This window comes from Engraulis encrasicolus, chromosome 21, assembly GCF_034702125.1.
Source record: "Engraulis encrasicolus isolate BLACKSEA-1 chromosome 21, IST_EnEncr_1.0, whole genome shotgun sequence".
Lineage (NCBI taxonomy): Eukaryota > Metazoa > Chordata > Actinopteri > Clupeiformes > Engraulidae > Engraulis > Engraulis encrasicolus.
Window position 1 is genome coordinate 7,294,968 of NC_085877.1, and position 20,860 is coordinate 7,315,827.

At 40.0% G+C, this 20,860-nt stretch overlaps 2 protein-coding genes and 1 long non-coding RNA gene across 4 annotated transcripts in view; 1 reads left to right on the forward strand and 2 right to left on the reverse strand.

Annotated features, from left to right (window-relative positions):
- Window positions 1-460: 460 nt before the first annotated feature.
- nat16l (N-acetyltransferase 16, like) lies at window positions 461-6,625 on the reverse strand. 2 transcript variants are annotated; one of them, XM_063187432.1, is made up of 4 exons: window positions 6,060-6,625; window positions 3,286-3,510; window positions 1,466-1,562; window positions 461-1,182 (listed from the first exon to the last, which is right to left on the reverse strand). In XM_063187432.1, the coding sequence occupies exons 1-4, from the start codon at window positions 6,246-6,248 to the stop codon at window positions 695-697; spliced, it is 999 nt and encodes a 332-aa protein (XP_063043502.1). In that variant the 5' UTR covers window positions 6,249-6,625; the 3' UTR covers window positions 461-694. The 2 variants fall into 2 exon arrangements, with proteins under 2 accessions (XP_063043502.1, XP_063043503.1); XM_063187433.1 differs by having other exon boundaries at window positions 5,989-6,074.
- A 2,364-nt stretch (window positions 6,626-8,989) lies between these two features.
- Window positions 8,990-20,089, reverse strand: si:ch211-196f2.6 (immunoglobulin domain-containing protein). Its single transcript, XM_063187435.1, has 5 exons — window positions 19,876-20,089; window positions 16,259-16,636; window positions 10,870-11,008; window positions 10,060-10,117; window positions 8,990-9,579 (listed from the first exon to the last, which is right to left on the reverse strand). The coding sequence occupies exons 1-5, from the start codon at window positions 19,943-19,945 to the stop codon at window positions 9,352-9,354; spliced, it is 873 nt and encodes a 290-aa protein (XP_063043505.1). The 5' UTR covers window positions 19,946-20,089; the 3' UTR covers window positions 8,990-9,351.
- LOC134437875 (uncharacterized) overlaps window positions 9,390-20,860 on the forward strand; it is a 33,210-nt gene continuing 21,739 nt past the window's right edge. The window contains exon 1 of the long non-coding RNA XR_010032498.1: window positions 9,390-9,468. This is a non-coding gene — a long non-coding RNA (uncharacterized LOC134437875). The remainder of the gene's footprint in view (window positions 9,469-20,860) is intronic.

Genomic DNA, 20,860 nt, shown 5'->3' on the forward strand with positions numbered 1-20,860 from the left:
ACTAGCCTTACTATGAGGAAATGCACTATTATGTTACTGTATGTTGACTTATATGACTACCTTGTTAGAAGGCATTTGCTGTTACTATGACAAATATTACTTACTTAGATAAGGTATTTGCCTATTGTCACTAGTGTTACTTTGAGCATTTGTCCCAATGCAATTACTTGCAATCTTTAAAACACAACACTCTAAATATTAAAAGGGCATTACTGGATTTATTATTGGTTAAACTGAGGCTCCAAGGTCCTCTTTCATGAACACTTTTCTGTCTCAGACAGAATTTTATCACATGGGGAATGCAATAGGTGCATGTTTCGTCTGGGTGCGCCAGACTCACAACAAATCAAGTAGAGGAAGTGGCAGTGAAATTTGTTTGCTTTGAGTTGAGCACTCACATTCGACTATTCAGAGATAAGACGCCAAAAGTTCCAGAAAAAGTCTGAAAATTGTGACTGCGGCAGTTTATTTCCACCAGAGTGGAACTTTATATCACTTGGAACTTTTTTTAACATTACATTCATTTGGTGCTTTTCAACCCCCCTCCTCTCCCCCCAACCTTCTCCTCTCTCTCTTTTCTCTCTCTCTCTCTCTCTCTCTCTCTCTCTCTCTCTCTCTCTCTCTCTCTCTCTCTCTCTCTCTCTCTCAGACACAAGGCACAAATGAAATGTTCTTTCTCTCTTCCGACCACTTGTTAAAAATCTCTTTCCAGAAACAGCTGCTCCCAGATGCTCCTCCACTGCCCCCACTGCACGCTCGACTGCGTCTGGCAGAACTCCTTGAGGCTCTCCGCCACAGCTTGGTGCATGTACAAGTGCATAGCCACTTTACCCCTCAACTGCGCCCTGACCCTATCCAGGTTGGCCACCAGTGCCCCACGCGCCAGGCTTGGGTCCGTACCGTACAAGTCGATGTTGAGACGAAAGCCGTACGGCACTGGGTACGGGGGCGTGTAGAAACTCAGGAAGGCCGGTCTGTTGTTGTCAGGTGACCCACCGCTACCGGCAGCAACAAACCACGTGAGGTTCCGTCTCCTCAGCACGGCCAGGTTGCTTTCTATTGGCTCCAGGGGCTGCCAGTCCTGGATGATGGAGCCGCCAGGGAGCTGGAGTCTCTGGGCGAGGTCTGGCTGCAGTAAGATAGTCCTCAGCTGCTTATCCTCCGTCTGCAGGGGCAGGTGTACTACAAAACAAATGAGAGGTTCTTCAGACACTTCCCCCACACACTCCCAATATGTATGTAAAAGTTTCTCAAAGAACCTGCAAGAACAAATCAGACACCTACAGTTATAGTATAACCCCTAAGAACAAATCAGACACCTAGCCTACTGTGTGTGTTCTCTGAGAACTTTAAGGTTTCTTTCTGGGACTTTTAATGGTTTCCCCCCACAGTGGCAGTGGGAGGTCTTCTTTGAGGCCGTTTTCTAATAACTGTTTTTAGTGTAGTGGCCGACTGATCGACCCACCTGCTCCTCCACCTGCGTTCTCCGACATCAACCTGGCCTTCAGGGCCTCGGTAAAGCCATCAAAGTCCTCCGCCTCACCAAGTAAGGACAAAACAGCCTGCGAGTACAAACCAAGACGTAGAGAAATAAAAATGAATGGAGGAGATGTTTGGGGGGGCACATCATCAAACGGCACATCATCAGTCAAGGAAGTAAGGTTTTATTGTGAGAACAGAGCGGGATGGAGGGAAGACAAATTGGAGAGAAGGTGAAAGAATGAGAGGAAGCAGCACAGAATGGAGGGCAATAAGGCATGGAAGAAAAGGTGTGAGGACGTGCTCACAGCAGGTGCACAAAGAGAGGGGGAGCAGGCGCGCGGCGAGGGGGAGGCTGACAGCATAATTATGCCTTTTCTTACCGCGTTTCTCACATCGAGAGCACAGTGGTACGTAATGGCATTTGTTGGCGACTTTCCGACATTGTTTCAGACATGAATACCATTCAAATTTTGTAGTGTGTATTTCACACAGCAATATTTGTGCAACATTATGCAATATTAAGTGGTGTTCTTATCAACTCATATTCTTGAAAACAAAACAAATCCGGACAGCTAAAAGTATATTATTATTGTGGGATTCATCAGATTCCAAGGATATGACATTTTTTTTTCACAAACAAATGACATGACGTGAATTTGTGTTCTGAACACTCTCGCAGCTGTATCATGACTTTGTGTGCATGTCGATTGATTTTCAGTGCTTTTGCACCACAGGATTAAAAGATATTGACACATTTGTGGTCAAATATGTACTACAAGTTTAGCTAATGGGTGGAGTCACACTCTGAAGTAGACTAGCACTGTGTGTTACTTGGGGTGGCTTAGGTGATGTCTGGACTCAATGGATCTACTCCAGCCGTACTTCAACTTCACGTCAACTCCACTGTCGAGATACGGATAGGAGGCGCCCCACTTTCAAAGTCCCCACTACTTCAAAGTGCGCATCACTCCAAACAGTAGTTACTTCGTGTGCTAACGTTCGAGACACAGGAGTTAGCAACTTTTATAGTATCTACTCCACAACGTTGCTAGTCTGTTAGCAACTTTGCAATGGAGAAACGAAGCCCTGGACTGGTCATTGGAAAAATACTGTGAGAAAAAGTTGTTACAGTTAAACCAAAACCAAGTTAAACCAAAACAAAAATCCAAGTAAGAAGTTCAGTAGTCTACAGTATGATACCCACTTGTTTTCAAGCTTTCGTGAGTAAATTTATATTGTATACACCAGGGCTGGGCATTAACTTTTTCGCTTGCACTGTGGCTAGTGGTTTTCCCGAGTCACTAGCCATCCAGCTATTCTACTAGCCACAATTTTTTTTTTTAATCATGAAATACATGAGATGAGTGCATGGGTTTCTACATGTAAATAAAACATACAAATAGAAACTGAGTAACTGAGCTTTTTCTTGAACTTAAATACAAACAATTGATACACAAGGGGCAAAGTGAAGAATATATGCTATTCTCACATGCCATACAATAGAATAAGCTGTCTGCCAAATTGGCTAGAGACACTGAAATTGCTTCCAGCCACAGCCAATTTTTACCAGCATTTGGCCGGTTGGCAGCTGCCAGTGTAAAGCCCTGTAATACACACTAATCACTTTTGATTCTCCCAAAAGACATTTCACAAAGGTAAATATAAAAGCAGGAAATAACTCATTTTGATGCAGAATACAGTTGTACAGATGTACACATACAGTATGTCCCAAACAGCATATCTCACTACTTTTCAATTTTTTGACATCCTATATACTACCAGCTGGTGAGACATGGCACTCACCCTCCGTGCCAGCAGTTTAAACTTTGACAGCTTTTCTGGTCCTGGGTCATCTCCTCTGGTCATCCGCTTAACCTGGATGCTGGGATAGAGCTTCTTCAAGTAGCTGTCAGCAAACCCCTGGATGGTCCCGGCCACTCCGCGTCCCCTCTCAGTGGGACATACTCGTAAGCCCTCCACCACCACTGTACGGCCACCATCCACCAGCACCCCAGACTCCAAAGCAACCTGTTATGACAAAATAAAAGCACACACACAGCGAAACATTGAAAGATCTTGCATCAAACCATAGCAACATCAATAATTTCAATGTAGTAATCAGGTTATTGTAGACAAATAAGGATTCTTGTTGCCTATCTGACAACAATGACACAGACAATTAAGGATTTGAAAATAAAAAATCAGATCCATTCTATATTTTGTGGTTGCAAGAACTTAAAAAATAGTCTATATTAATATAGGAGAATTCAAAAGAATCACTCTTCCCTAACTTAAATTGGCCTACAGAATAGGGGAATGCGGGGCACAAAGTAACGGTTTTTGCTTTTGGGCTGATATCTTCACATTTAAGGCCGTTGCATTATTTATTTTTTAACACATGAAACGTACACATCTCTGTTACATATTAACACTGGTGGTTTGTTATAAAAACCTACCATTGCTTTACATTTTCACCGTTTGTGGAGGATGTTAAATGTTACATTTTACCCCACAGATGGTGTAAGTTGTAACAGGGGGAGGATTAGTTGTAACACATGTTGAAAATATTTATTTAGATCAATTAATTCAGTATAATTTCACCACAAGTGTGTTTGTTTATAAATGTATGGTACTTAAAGATACTTTGTTACCAAAGACACTACTAAAAAAATAGTCTTTAGACCGAGAGAGTAGAGAGATAAGGTAAGCGTACCCATTAAGCCCATGTACCCTTTAAGCCCACTTTCAACTTTGAGGTCAATTTAAAGAAAGGGAAAAAGTGAATTTTGTTGTTCATCACCCTATCCAATGAAAGGGTTTAGTAACTGACTAAATGTTTTTTATTGCAAACAAATCACATTTTTTATCGTCGAGTTATCCCCGTCCAAGTGAACCCAGTCTCAGGACTACTGACAAGAAGTTGCCTCAAAACTTTGCTGTTTTGGGACATGTCAGAAATCATAGAATTTCAGCTAGTTTAAGTCAAATATTTTGAAAATACTTTCATATTTAGTGAACTAAGAGGTAAATGTAATGATTTTTATATATATACATGCAGTGTTTTACTAAATTATAGCATTTCCCTTCAAATGGAAAGATGTGTTTTATGAGCGAGCAAACGCTGATATTCTCTTGATACAACCACACACCATCTTTATCTTACTCTACCGTAAGACTTAAGGTGGTTAGGTATGAATTCTAAGCATATTCCAGTTTGTTTGGCATTGATCTTTAAAGAAATGCATCATGAAATGTTTTTGTGGAGTTGATTATTTCCATAAAATAGCTTTTTGTATAGGCGGGCTTAATGGGTACTAGGTGGGCTTAAATGGTACACCCCATTGAAATGCATGCAAGTTGGCATGCATGCTAATGAAAAATGCCTTTGAGGGACATAAAAAGTGCTGTACAATCTCAAGTTGTTGGTTAAAAAGGCGTAATGTAATGAACTAACAATAATCAATAAATAAAAAAATTCTCTGTTTGGATGAAGAATTTTATGAAGTATATGAAGTAAGAGATGCTGTAATATTTAATTAGGTTTTACACATTATTTTTTGAGTAAATCTTACATTTTGGAAGAATATTTTGATCTGAAACCATTTATGCCATGTAGGCTACACTGTTTAAACTCAACTCACACACCTCACCAGGTATTTTGATAGAGAAATAACTATATGAGCTTATTTGGAACACAAGTGGGCTTAAATGGTACCAAAGGTACCATTTAAGCCCATTCAGACTTTTCACTTTTCTCGTAAAAAATCTTCATATTGTACTTTGAAATATTCATCAATTCAGTGATAAACATTGAGAAGAGAGGTAAATCTTACTATTTAAGAAATCATTTCACAAAAAAATTGTGTGAACATGATTGAAAAATAAAGAAATTTAGATTTTGGTGGGCTTAATGGGTACGCTTACCTTACTTAAAGAATTTCTGCTTTAGAGGCTTTAATTTTATTAGCCTAGTCATTAAAAATCACAAAATCCAATTTCACAGTATAGCTTAATAATAACTTTTATAATAACTTAATATGAATAATATTTAAATGAATAGAGCCACACTTCAAATAAAATGTGATAGGTTTGCATTTGTGTGCCAATTTTATTTCACCTTTGTTTTGAATGAGAATTTCACTGAATTTCACCGTGTTACAACTAGCCCCCGTCGCCTCAGTCATGACTGTTGCCAACCTAGCACTGGCTACGAAATAGCGACAAACTTCAGCATGGTATCATCTTGTAACTGAGAAAACACAGTATCCGGCAATATCGGAATAGTTTTGGTAGCTTGCACCCATGCTTCACTAAACGAAAAACAAGTGACGTGGAAAAAAATACTTTCAGGGTGCTAAAACACACTTTGTGGAATAACTCAATGAAATCTCAACAAAAACGTTTGAAACTTTTCCGAAGGCTTCTGTTGACTGCAACAATACTGTTTACTGAAGTAGGCAGAAAATGATTGGTCCGTCTTGATAAAAAGTCAGTGTTACATCTTACCCCCATAACTTTGTGCCCCGTGCTCCCCTAGCAGACTAATGGTAATGCATGTGCAATAGGCTTCTTCTGACCAGCTTGCCTGTTCTCCGGGCCAACAGTACCACACGGTCCGGCTCGGTCATCCACTCATGATATCGGTGTGGGAGGTAGTCGTTGCCCCCGTATATGTCCATGGATATGGACATGACATCCGCGTAATCCTCAGGTTTGGCCAGCCAAAATGTCAGACCGTCATTTTCACCTACACACCCGGGCTCCATGCTTCTCTATCAAAATGAACGACTACTGACAGACCACCTGTACAAAACGCTAAATCAGAGACGATACCGTCCACCGCTTAAATTGACCGAGGAAGGGGCAAAGATTAAACAGAATTGACTGAAAACAAACTGAAAACTAATTGCAGGCCTGCAAAAGTAAACTTTCTGCGTCTGCCTAAAGACACAGTGGTGCACCGTGTTTTTTTTTTTTTTTTTTTGTTGAGAGAGAGAGAGATTTGGTAGTCTTCTTCAGTGACGCTTCAGTGAAGAACGACCATTGCGCGCAGACAGAACAAAAAAAGAACATTAATTGCTGCTGCCCAATGCCTCTATCGTAGGCCCCTACCTAGTAGAAAAAAAGTTTACTGCAAGTTATTTAGACGGTAGGCCATATTTATTACCTTTGACCTCTGGTCAATGGCACTCTTTGAGGAATGTGAAGTCAGCAAAAACGGTTATGGGTGGGCAGTGTCATAATCTTGGGAGGTCATTTTAAACGTGGTAGGCTACAGTAAATGCAACAGTGTTAGGCCTACTCATTTGCATTGCATTCAAAGTTGCTTGGGCATGCACGACAGAAAACAGTTTGATATAAAACTACCTGTTTAGAAAACTATTCGGAATAGGCCTACGTTACTTCGACTGACCGTGGTGACCCCGGCTTTGAAGCTTAGCAATTGTCACTTTCTTTCATTTCAGCCACTTAAACCACGAAGCTGTCTGAGGAACATAGGCCTATCTTTTCTTCAGTATTTTGCCGCCACCTGGCGTCTCGCGCATTTCCTTGTTTTTTCTTCTGGGTTTGAGTGCACTGAATTGAACAGGGACTGAACGCTCCAGTCTTATGCGCGTAACAAGTCATCGGCAAGTGGTGTCGGCCTGATTACGGTATGCAGCTTGTGCCTTTTCCCTCCTCACCAGTTTTAGGCTACAGGGGAAATTGTTGATACAGAACATTTACGTTGACAGTGAAGGCGAGACTGGTGCAAGGTGAAAACAGCATTGAGCTGAGGCCTAATAGGGTGAACTATGGTAAATTGGGACACTTTTGGTAGATCGCAAAAAAAACCCACTTTAAGTTTAAAATACACCAACATTTAGTAATTGTATGTCTTCATATGGGTCTTGGGTACATTTCCATGTAGGAATTAGTTTTTGAAGTATGATATTTTATAATATATTAACATTTAAAGACAGTGAGCCACCAACTTCGTTGTGAGAAAATGCTATGGCAATTTGGGACACCCTTTAATGTAAAATGGGACAGTCTGTTTGATTATCATTATTTTTGCACAAACTGAAGAATAATATCGTTTTTCCTCTTGTTAACAGTAGACTAGGATCTTAACTATTTAAAAAATGATATAACATCCCTGAAACATTTCCATTTCAAGAGAATATTGAAGGAGTAATACTCCATACTATGGATGTGTGACTGTGGCCATGGCCATTAGCATGTGGGATGCATATTACAATACAGGCCTATGGCGTGCTAATATGTTATGCTAACAGCTAACAGAAGCCCATTCTGTTGCTATGAGAAAACTGTCCCATTTTAGCTTAAAATATTGTCCCAAATTAGCTCACTCCACTATACTTACTAAAAGTATGTCTCCTTAATAAAGTAAAGACAAATGTGTAAATGTTTTGATATTGAGTTAAACCTTTAGTAAAACAACATATATTTCAATCATATTTTGTACCATATAATCACTAATTCAGCCATAATATCCTTATGATCTGATAGCATAATCGACATGTCAGCTAGCTAAACTGACAAGTGTTGGATCCACTGTCACTTCAAACCTTTGCTCATTTCTTTTATGATACTTAACACCAAATAAAATTATTGTTCCTTATACATGACAGTTGCAGTAACAATATTACATCCCATTTTGTGATTGGCTGCTAATATTTAGAAAGAAAACAACCCAAAACCTTATTTGTCCCAATTTGGCTGATGTCCCAAATTACCTTAGTTCACCCTATAGGCCTATCCAATGTCTGCTATTTTTTCTTCTCACTCATTACACCACGAGTTGGCATCATCATTACCATTTAGTGGAAGGTACTATTTGGACATTATTTCCCTTTGTTTCCTCTCCTACAAGTTAAAACATGTCAGTTGGGGTCATCACAGTGTTTTGGGAGTTGGTTGTCACTGCTTTGTAGAGTGTATGCTTGATGATGGTGGGCCCATTTTCATTTTGAAGAGTCTAAATATGAGCCCGTGAAACGTTTTAAAGGTCATTGGAAACAACAACAACAAACCATAGCCAGTGGTGTTTTAGATTTAGGTAGGCTTAGTGTGTGAAATGCACTACATTTAGCCTATTAAAAAATAAAATCTGAAGAGTGACTGGGGTGTGTTGGCATCCGTGCAAGGTGTCTTTTGACCTTCCATAACTTTTGAAGTGAATGACTTCTGTGGGATCTAGCGTTGTCCAGCATAAAGCAATGCATGCACATGTGTAGGCTGCAGAAAGGGTGTTCGTAGCACTGGCTACTATTTTAGCAAAAATAGATTGACATCAATAGTGTAGCAACCACCTAGCCACAGCCAAGTACTTAGACTATGTACAGGCTACTTCTACTACTTGAAACTATGCTGGGTTGTTGCTCCCTCCACACACAATTTCGTTGCCTTCAATGACAACGAGAGTAAACTCTTGGATCTTGAATCTTGAACATTATCTTCACACATTTGTCACAAAAACTTATTTTATTTTATTTTAGTCCTGGAATAAATAATCACAACCTCAGCCATACCTGCAAGTCATTTTGAATCACATTATTACTGACTTATAAATGAACATAAACACCCAGTAAATACAGCAATGTTCTTAAAACATGCATTGCATGTTAAAAGTTCCTCAAGATAATAATTAGCAATTAATAGCAATGACAATTATTATATAGTATATAAAACATGTAGATGAAATTATATCTGTCCTTTTGAGCATGTAGCCTACTGTACATGTGAAATGCTGTGTGCAAACATAGACAAAGACCAAAGTGCAGTTGCGTCCAAAAGCATTAAAGCGACAAGCTACAAATTGTCAAACCGGAACTCTTTCTTTATAGCCTACTGTATATTTTTTGTTCAAGGTTCCTCTTGGTTCTTCTGTGCAGGTGAATGCTCTCCCACAAAAGAGTAGACCTTCCTGGGTGCTGTCGCCGGTGGTCCTCCTCCTGGCTCCCGTGTCTGTGGCCTGCCCTGGTACGACTTCCACAGCCGCCCATAATACAGGTCTTGTTTGATTTTTGCATAGAGTTTGGAGGGGTCGAATCCCAGATTGCCAGTGGGCTGAGGTGCGCTTTCAGCCTGTACCTATTGGGAAGGACGTGCAACAGAGTTGAAGTCAACAAAACATTAGTTTCCTTTCAGCGCAAAATCCAGCTCAGGTGAAAAACGCCCACACATGTAGCACAATTTTGTCCTTTCACACAGAAAGGGTGCGGAGCGGGTGGCAAAAAAGTGTTTCGTGCATTTTAAGAACATAAGATGTATATCTCACTCAACCGTTCTGCAACTCTTAATGGAAAAAAATATATTGTTTTGTTTTCCGAAGTGTCAGCCACTAAGGGCCTGGTTTTCTAGCCATAACCACAGCCATGTCACAGTCACATTGAAACACAACAGGAAACAAGATACTCAGGCCTCAGTGTGGTTTCCTGTCTTCATAGTAAGCAGGACAGAGTGAGGCTGAGCTCTTATCATCTGAGGGATATTTTTATGTTGAACATGTACATGTGCTGTAGACCTCGTGTGTGTGTGTATGTGTGTGTGCTCAAAGCGGCACTCTCTTACCTCGGCTTCTGGCTGGGCCTCTGCTGAGTGTGCGCTCTCCACTTCAAATACTCCCCACCTGAAATCAAGAGCAAGAGATTAAAATCTTACTTTACCCCCTTAAAGTTATTGTTAAGTCCGTGTGTGTGTGTGTGTGTGTGTGTGTGTGTGTGTGTGTGTGTGTGTGTGTGTGTGTGTGTGTGTGTGCGCGTGTGTTTGTGTATGTGTGCGTGCATGCATGCATGCGTGCGTGCGTGCGTGTGTGTGTGTGTGTGTCTGCATACATACAAGATACATGTAATTGTGGTCGTACAGTACTGTATTGTGTGTGTGTGTGTGTGTGTGTGTGTGTGTGTGTGTGTGTGTGTGTGTGTGTGTGTGTGTGCGTTGTTATTTGTGCTTTTATAATTTAAAAAAAGAGAGAAACCAAAAACTTGCCGCTTAGTGAAACCCCTTTAGTACAAACTCTTGAAGGTTACACCAAATCCTGCTCCTCATACAGATGAGTGATTATTTTACTTGTCACCTGTTGTTGTTATGGTACGTGTGTGTGTGTGTGTGTGTGTGTGTGTGTGTGTGTGTGTGTGTGTGTGTGTGTGTGTGTGTGTGTGTGTGTGTGTGTGTGTGTGTGTGAGAGAGAGCGCGAGTGACAAACATGAATGCTTGTTCATGTTGTTATTGTTTCTATGGTGTGTGTGTGTGCGTGTGTGTGTGCATGTGTGTGTGCGCGAGTGACAAACATGAATGCTTGTTCGTATTGTGATTGTTTCTATAGTGTGTGTGTGTGTGTGTGTGTGTGTGTGTGTGTGTGTGTGTGTGAAAGATGATTACCTTTTGAAGCTGCTCCTCCAGCAGAAGAATATAGACATGCTGAGGAGGCCGAGAGCCAGAACGGCACCTCCTGCCAATATTATCACACGGCTTGCCAGCCTCTGGTCACTCTGGGCCATCACATTCTGGGGTGTGAGCACTGTGGAGAGACAAAAATATACATTATATTTGAAAAGTATTGGATTCAAATTAAACTGACTTTCAAAACTGAAAAAAAAAATAAACAAGAGAGGCAGCGCGTTGCATATGCTTTTTATTTCATCTCTTCTTTCATTTTAATTAAAATTGTGACTTGGGTTAGCATCTTGAAAGAATTTTGATGAACACTGCGTGTAGCCTGGTCCTACGGTAGCTACAATGACTAGGCCTATATCTGAAACCTTTAACTTGTGCATCATTTTCCTGACATGAAGCCAACTCATCAATTACCATTAACCTTGTGTATTGAAATAGTACATTTATGAAACTGTATCTATGGCAACATTCACCAGAAATTCTTTATGAAAAATACATGTGGTCCTTAAGTGTGCGGAACTGGTTGGAAGGAAGTGAAAAGGCGCATTTAAATTCACGATATTTTACTTCCTCCAAAAGTGGTTTGGCCATCAGAAGTACACCTTGCACAAGTCACAAAGTATCAATTGTTTACTTTATGTACCTACAGAAAAACTGAAAACACAATAAACATAATTTTAGTTGTTCTTGGAAACAATGATTTGATTCTTTGCAACGTACATTGCAATGTAATTTGCAAATCACATGTCGTACTGTACCAAAGTAAAACACCAAATTTAGTCTTTGGCTGGAGACATAGTGTATAAAAACATTGGTTCCTCCCATTTCTTAAGTAGGCCAATCTGTCACGGACAAATTAGAGGAACGCATAACTTTTCTTCGAAAAAAAAAACAAGCTCCATTGATTTACTTGTAATTGTAATTGTAAATTGTAATTGTTTTGCTTTTGTTTGATATGAATATGGATATGGTGGCCAAAATATACCAAAAGAATTGTAATGAAGAGACGCCGGCCTTTTTTTACATCTTTATGGCCACCAGACATTTTCTCAGGCTCAGAGCTCCATGTGAGCCATATAACCATTAAAAATGCCCAATCCCCAGGTTGCTGCTACCTCGTTGCTGATGTTACCTTCAGCAAACACATAAGCGGAGACATACAGATACTGTTTGTACTGAGTAAAGATATCGTCTCAGTAGCATAGCCATCAGCAGCCATTTTAGAATGGATGAATAAATGCAATGGATGGACAAAAATGGACATGTAATGTTAGCGTAGTCTCTTTGTGCACATGGGGTCGCCAGCGGGCCTATTCACTATTTGCCGAAAATACTCAACTACATCATAACAAGTCCGACAGGCGGACAACAGATGCGTCCGTCTATGCCCGTTCTGAACCTTTTTTGCCCAAACGCCCCCTTGGCCTCCTCATAACCTGTCAAGGCAATTTATCAATAAGCCTACCATGTACTGTATAAGCCTGGATTTGAAAAAGTACCATAGGATTTCAACAGTGTTGGGCAATTTACTGAAAAACTGTAATGCATTGCTGATTACATGTTACTGTCTTTTCAAAATAATCCCTTACACTACATTTAGCAATGTGGGGACCTAAGGCGAATTTAGGTTAGGGGGGCCATCGGTCCATCCCATCTCACATTTTTTTTTAACATAAAATCTCTATTTTTGTTAGGCTATTTTTTTTTTTTTTAATAATTACAAACATAAAAAACAGGCAAACATTACAACCCTTTCTGGACAGATTTCAATGAATAGGCTATTTGCAATTTTGCATAGGCCTACATTAAATAAACTAAAATGTGAAATTCTCTTTTCACTTTAATATGAGAGCAGTTATGTCCCCCCCTCACTGAAGTGTTATTTCATGTGTGTGCATGATGCTGTCACCTATTTGAAGTGACGTTGATGTTTGATTTCATGGAATACTTTTAAATGCCGCTTTGGAAAGAAAACAGAGTAGGCGACAGGTGAACTGTATTTCTGTCAAAACAGTGGTTTGCAGGCGTTTGCGTTTTCACGTGGATATTGTCTTCGTGGACCGTAACAGACAAACCGCAAGTTCCATAAACTAATCAATGAGACATTGGCTACGTGTACATGATGTTTTTAAGTCCGATTTAATAAATGCGATTTAAATAGATCGGATTAAGAGTTATTTTGCGATGTGTATACATGACACTTTCACTTATTAGGCTAAATGCGATTAAACGTCTGGGGAAAATAAAGCATTGCGATTGGACTGAGGACGCACGTGCTGAGCGAGCCAAATAAGGCACGGGGGCGTGGTTCAATGCCACCGAGATGCAGGTCATCTTCCCCACGAAAATCGTTGCCTCAGGCGGACTGAAATCACAACATTTCCCCCTTTCTCCCTGGATCATTTACAATGCTACATTAGCTACCCTGTTAGCATAGAAAAACGAGTGGTAAAATGGTAATGTGGAGTAACTTTGTTGTGCTTCATTACTTCGTGGGGCACTTTTACATCAATATATGGAAGCCACAACATTTATAGTCGCTTAGGGACTTTAAATTAAGCAAAACTGCAGTTGTGTCAGATAATGCAATCAATCAGCTGCGTAGCCGGTTTGCTAACCATTATGGTAGACGTTTTGGTTTGCACGCATGAGCTCCAGGCCAAAACTGAGCTCTGCCACTCCACTGAGCGACTGCCACCTTGTGGACACAAGAGGGAATCACAAGAGGGAATCACAATTCAGAAACTCATCACGGGAGGGCGGACGGACGGACGGAGGGACGGACGGACACCAAAGCCTCTTATAGAGATTGCTATGCCATTACAGAGAGCCTTAAGTAAGAGATTAAGACATACAGTATATCACGAAAGTGAATACACCCCTCACAGTTTTGCAGAATTTTGAGTATATCTTTTCATAGGAAAGCATTACAGAAATTTCACTTTGACACAATGATTAGTGACCTTTTAACAACATATTTAACCGCTTAAATTTCTTGTTCACTCAGAAAAAAACAAAATACAGCCATTAATGTTTGAACATGTACTCACAAAAGTGAGTACACCCCAGATTAAAATCAGGTAGAGAAGGGGCTATGTTGGCTCGAATCGCCTCGAAATGAAACGAAATGAAAAGGGATGACAAGGGAGGTCATCAGTGTGCGTTTCAACCTTTCTTTGCATTGAACTTTTAAATTTTGAGTCTGCATCTGGCTTAAATAGATTGGTGTGAGATTTTGTAATGCAATCCTATGGAGAATATCATGATCTGCTTCAGTAGTCACAGTGCATGTTGACATGCATGTTTCTTTTAGGTGTATTTCAGATTGCCAATGTTGACAGCATTCATGCATCCCCAAACCATGTCAGTCCCACTACCATGCTTGGCTTATGAGAGGATGCACCTTTTTTGTAAAACTCACTTGTTTACCACCACACATGCTTGACACCATCTAAAGCAAATTTGTTTATCTTGGTCTCTTCAGATCACACGACATGGTTCCAGTTATCCATATCCTTGGTCTGTTCATCTCTCTTGAGACCAAGATGAACAAATTTGCTTTAGATGGTGTCAAGCATGTGTGGTGGTAAACAAGTGAGTTTTACAAAAAAGGTGTATCCTCTCATAAGCCAAGCATGGTAGTGGGACTGACATGGTTTGGGGATGCATGAATGCTGTCAACATTGGCAATCTGAAATACACCTAAAAGAAACATGCATGTCAACATGCACTGTGACTACTGAAGCAGATCATGATATTCTCCATGGGATTGCATTCAAATCTCACACCAATCTATTTAAGCCAGATGCAGACTCAAAATGTAAAAGTTCAATGCAAAGAAAGGTTGAAACGCACACTGAGGACCTCCCTTGTCATCCCTTTTCATTTCGAGACGATTCGAGCCAACATAGCCCCTTCTCTACCGGATTTTAATCTGGGGTGTACTCACTTTTGTGAGTACATGTTCAAACATTAATGGCTGTATTTTGTTTTTTTCTGAGTGAACAAGAAATGTAACCGGTTAAATATGTTGTTAAAAGGTCACTAATCATTGTGTCAAAGTGAAATTTCTGTAATGCTTTCCTATGAAAAGATATACTCAAAAAACTGCAAAACTGTGAGGGGTGTACTCACTTTCGTGATATACTGTAGCCATTACAATTTTGATGACAGTGAGGTTAAAACATAGGCTCCGCGCAAAGGGGTTAAAATGGTACTGGTAACTGATTGCTCTCTGTTTGATACTCCCTGTCCGCACTGTACTGTAAACCACTATGACTTAGTTTTGTGGCTGACACCTACGCTCTAACACTTACTTGACTTACTGGCATCTTGGTCAAGCTCCCTGCGTCAGTGAATTGCAACCAGATGCTCGATTACAGTCTTTGATGTGCAACTGTGAGATTAGGATTGAGTTTGTTTTAAATACATTCTCTGCAGTGTTCCTGGCTTGATAGCCTACATGTTCACGGATAGTTTTGCATCTCGTAAAAATGAAAAGTAAATTAAATGAAAATGAAATGAAATGGAAAATGTTGCACCAGAAAGGATCCAGGCAAATGGATAGACATGAAAAGCACATTAAAAAATATCAATATTACAACTGATTTTGTTCATATAGCAGTCAAGATGGGGTTAACAATGCTGTATTAATAAGATGTTGCACAATTATAATAATACAATCCAATTTGATACATAAAACAGTATACACATCCAGCCTGAGAGAGAGAGAGAGAGAGAGAGAGAGAGAGAGAGAGAGAGAGAGAGAGAGAGAGAGAGAGAGAGAGAGAGAGAGAGAGAGAGAGAGAGAGATTTCAGCAGCATGAATACTATTATTGTGTTTTGTTTGTTCCTTTCTTTGTTTGTCTCTTTGTTTGTTAGAGTTTGTATAGTAATGGCTGACTGGGATTGATACTGGAACAATATGCCTTAGCCTCCATAAACTTTATAGATCACTGAGCATCCCCCTAGAGTTGAATTCACTAAAGTGAGCTTGCATGTGATTGTGGAGCTGTGAACATGTACAGTGGCTGTTAGATGCCAGTGGCACAAATCAAAGTGTGTGCTTGTGAGGTGTGAACATGGCCGTAACTACCGTTGAGGACACAGAGGTCATGTCCTCTGTATTTTTTTCAGGAATGTAAAATTTATCTATGATGAAAGTCGATAAATGATCAACAATGATAAATTCAGTATCCGTCCTTCCCATTTATCCTCAAGGCAGTGATTAATGAAAACAAACCTAAGAGTTTGACTGAAGTGTTTGAAGCATTCTAAATGAACATAATGCAGTACAGCACGCAATATTTGACCTCTACATCTGAAAATGTCTGGTTACGGCCCTGGGTGTGGAGAAGGCAGAGTGCTTGCATACCGTCAGACTCAGCGTTGCTTTGACGGATGCTGATGCAGCGCTCCAGCTTCCCGGAGGGGAAGGTGTGGAATGCGCAGCAGAAGCGATCAGTCAGGTTGGTCTGCCAGTCCGTCAGCCTGAGGATGGTGGTGGTGGTGGTGTTGGGCTCGGAGGAGGACTCGCTCCCCATCTGAACCTGCTCTCGGTACTGGGGGAGTATGTGCGTGCCGAACAGGGGGTGGTCAGTCGCCAGATTGGTTCTGTTGTTGGGGCCAGCAACCATCGCCCAGCCTGTCTGGCTCACTTTGGTGCCCCCAGTCAGAGACAGGCGACAGGTCAGAAGGAAGGTGCCTCCCTCTGTTGTCTGAGAGATGGATAATAGTGCTTTGTTGGATATTCCTGTCCGGTGGTAGAGGATTAAAAAATATTATAAATTGATTGTTTAGTGAGAGTTTTCCACAGATCTTTTTTTTTAAAAGTCCTCATTCATGATTTTTGGCAGATATATGGCCAATATGCCCATTAGCAAAACACTAATGAGGCTACATACATCGGCTACTTGCAAATGTCAGTAGGCCTAATAGTGAAAATGTAATTGGTCTCTCCTATTGCATCCTTTTGAATACGTGCATAACTAAAATAGTTTAAAATTGTAGGCTGTGGGTAATAAATTAGGCAAAAAGAAAAAAAGAAAACCAAGGACCAGGATTTTTTCCCCAATTTAGATTTGCATTAGATTTAGCGTCTTTGCCAAAAATGTTTGATGTCTGCAGACATTCTGTTTATGCCATGTTTAATGAGTACACAATTGCACAGTTTTGTTAAAAAATCGTTTTACAATGCACATTTGTTTGTCAGAAATGTTTCCACCCTAATACACCATAACAAATCAAGTGGAAAATATAAATTGTATGTATTCCTGATTAGTGGCACATTAACAACTTGGACTGCCCCCTATACATACATGCAACATTTGAAACCATTAAGAATACTTGGAATGATTCGACGGTACTATTATATAAAAAGGAATGTTTTCAGTATTTCTGATTTTTAAAAAAAAATCATCAACAACTGATGTTTTTTTCTGCAATGCTTCGTAGGTGGTCAGACAATTCTTGTACTCTGCTTTACTGACCACAATCATGGTATTCTGACCTACTTACAACATGCCACCCCCCTTACAATATCACTTCCTGCCACTGTGGGTGGGTTTCACATCATTTTGAGAAGTAGAGATTTCATTCTCACCGGCATGTCTCTTTTTTATTGTCTGTTTTCTGTGCATTTTAGCCTTTACTAGGACATGATGGTAGGAGATGGAGGCAGGAAATGAGTGGTAGAGATGGGGTAGGATTGGGATATGACCCAGGCCGGAGTCAATCCTCTGTCCCTATATGACCAGGGAATCTGAACAGGGGGGTACAAAGGGGTCAGCTGTCCCAGTCCCAAGGGGAAGAGGGGCCCAGAACTTGGTTCTCATTACACTGTATATAGTATTGATTGGGCGGCCTTTCAGATGAGTTTGTCCCAGGCCCAGCTAAAGCTGTGAGCGACCCTGCTTAATGACACAGGTGCTTTGGCACAATGGGTCGCAACTCCTCCAAATGCATGTCTCTTAAAGGCAGGGATGGATTATGAAATATAGTCCCTCTGGGAAAGAAATGGTATTGCAAATTAGGGCTGCACGATGATAGAAAAATATGTACGCGATAACATGACTGTATATTACTCGATATTACTCGCGATATTTAATTAATTTTCCCCTCTCAACTGCTCATTCTACACTTAATCATGTTTAAAACAACTGAGAGCAATGTTTTATATCCAACATTATTTTTATTTGGAAAAAGCATGGCTAATATACAGCATCAACTTAAAATGTCAACCTTTTTAATACCTTTTTTGAACCTTTTCACCAAATTTGCTGTTATTTAAAATTTAAAACCAGGCATCGTAATTTAACCAACTTTTGTATTGCAAGCCGTGATATTGCGATAACGGTACATTTTCGATATATTGTCCTATTGCAAAATGTATTTGGATACGTCAAGTTTCATTTTACACAGAACTATTCCTTTAATAAATCCTTTTGAATAGGCCTACCTTTTATTGATTTTTTAGTTAGAACGCACAGACCCTCAGACAGGAGATTGTAAATTTGATCTGGACTTTTGCTTTTAGGTGTTATTTATCCAACACATGTACACTACAGACACATGGGGAACATTGGGAATGGGGATAATGATATGCGCCAGCGTCTTTTTAGGTGAATCTTGGCATGGCAGTACTACATATGGTACGTTAAAACTTGCATTATTTAGTAGTAGGTCTTTATGAATGTTGAGGGTTAGTTTATAACATTACTTTAATGTTTCTTTAGAAATGTTTCAGTGGAGTGATGTGACACCTGGATTAAGAAATGCCTACTGTATGATCTAATCTATGATCTATTATCTGATCTAATGGTTTAGTTCAGCATAACTCCAGATCACATGTGAATTAGAAGAAGCAGCTGGCACTGAAGCCAATACTGGATTGTAGCTGGATTGTAACATACATTTACATACGTTTTTATGTTTTTCATAGTGAAGGATTCCTGCCTGTGTAACGTTTGCTGTTTGCTCACCCTTAACGTGCAGATTTAAAGATATAGAAGACAAGGCAACATTGTACGTATACAGCTTTACACACACACACACACAAACACACACCCGCACACACACACACACACTGTGTTGTATTTGAGATGCTTAACCCCTTAACACAGAGCCTATGTTATAACCTTACTGTCAGCAAAATGTAATGGCTATGTCTTAATATGTTACTTAAGCCTCTCTGTAATATCATAGCAATGTTGTTATGTTGTAGTCGAGTATTTTCAGCACATAGTGAATAGGCCCACCGGCGACCCCATCTGCACTAAGAGGCTACCTATTCTACATATGTGCAATTCTGCCTCCTCACACTAATTGTTTAAAATGTTCCTTGCAATATTCATTAACATTCTAAAAATAGTAGATAATTGATAGATTATAGAGTGCAGCGAGTTTATGGCTTTTAAATGGGTTAAAAAACTAGTGCGCCCTTTCATTTCTTTTTACAACTTTTCCACAGTGGGTGGTACAACATGTCAAATGTCAGAATGCACCTTCTAATGTGAGTGTCAACGAGAAATATGGGCATGCCTTTGCTTTTTTTGTGAAACAACATTATATCAATGTTGATATAATAAATGTATTATATAACTGTTCATCAAATAATATGCTTTACTTCATGGATTTTTCAAAGTTGACTTTCGCTGAGTACCACCGCTTCATAAACCTACATCATTCCTGGATGTGCTTCTGAAAAACTATATTAAGCCAATTTACCCAATTACACAGTAAAATGACCAAATGTCGTACAGAAACTCACATTAAATTAAAGAATTAACGCAGAATTGTTCAAATCCAGCTTCAAAACATAGTGAACGAGGTGCATGGCAAGGATATGTGACATGACATTTTAAACCAACATAAATAGATCCTTGTGGCACATTAGTTCATTTTTGATGTGGTTTGAAAGCAGCCCTGTTTCGCAAGGTGAGGTGTGGTGCTGTGTGGCCTTGGCTTAGTGGTGGGTAATCAATTGTACAGTACCTGCATGCGGGAAGACACATATCATCAGTGCACAGATGATTGACTTTCTGGGTGTTAGTCCCTGAGCCATTTTGTCTTCTCTTCAATATTTCCCGTCTGTCTGTCTTCTCTTCACATACTTGTCTCTACTGAGGCCTACACAGCATTTCAGTTGATTTCTTGTCGTTTTTTTTTTTTAAACTTAAGTTGTTTCTTGTCGTTATTGTTGCTACTGTATGTCTTCCTCTCTGTTCCCCGCTCACTTCTTAGAGTGTCAGAGAGGAGGAAGCAGGTCTTTTGTGCTATGAAGTGTGGGAGTTTCCGATCTGTCTGTGTCTTTACCAGTCCCCACAACTCTCTCTCTCTCTCTCTCTCTCTCTCTCTCTCTCTCTCTCTCTCTCTCTCTCTCTCTCTCTTTCACACACACATATATTACATTATATTAAATACAGTACAATTAAATACAGTATACAATACTACTACGTCACGTTTACCAACTGCAGTTCTACCACAATCCCCAAAAGAGGGTGCTATTCTACAGTCTAAATGACAGATGCCGCTGGGAACGGGCACTTGTATTTAGTCTAATTTTTCATAGGTTAATGTCAAATGCATTTCATTTGCACATCAGAGAACAAGATGCTATGCTCCATTACCATTTCTATTTAACTTATAAAAAGTAAGTTCAAAAAGCATGCACTGAAAGAGATGTTGAGATTAGATCTAACAAAAGCGTTTGTATTACCAAGGCGACTTATAACATTTTAAACAGCAGGGGGCAGGTCTGGGTCATGTTGAACCTCATGAGCAGAACAGGTTGAGTAAACATATAAGCTATATATAGAGATGTTCATTGCTTTACAGAAGGCCATTGTGGTAGGGATTAGCCTGTAGTGTTTGATCTGATTGACTGACAGAACAGCACCTGCAGATGCTGTGGTGATAACCACACAGCTCAAAGCCATTTTAATAGAGGACGCACGCACATGTGCAACGTGTATGTTGT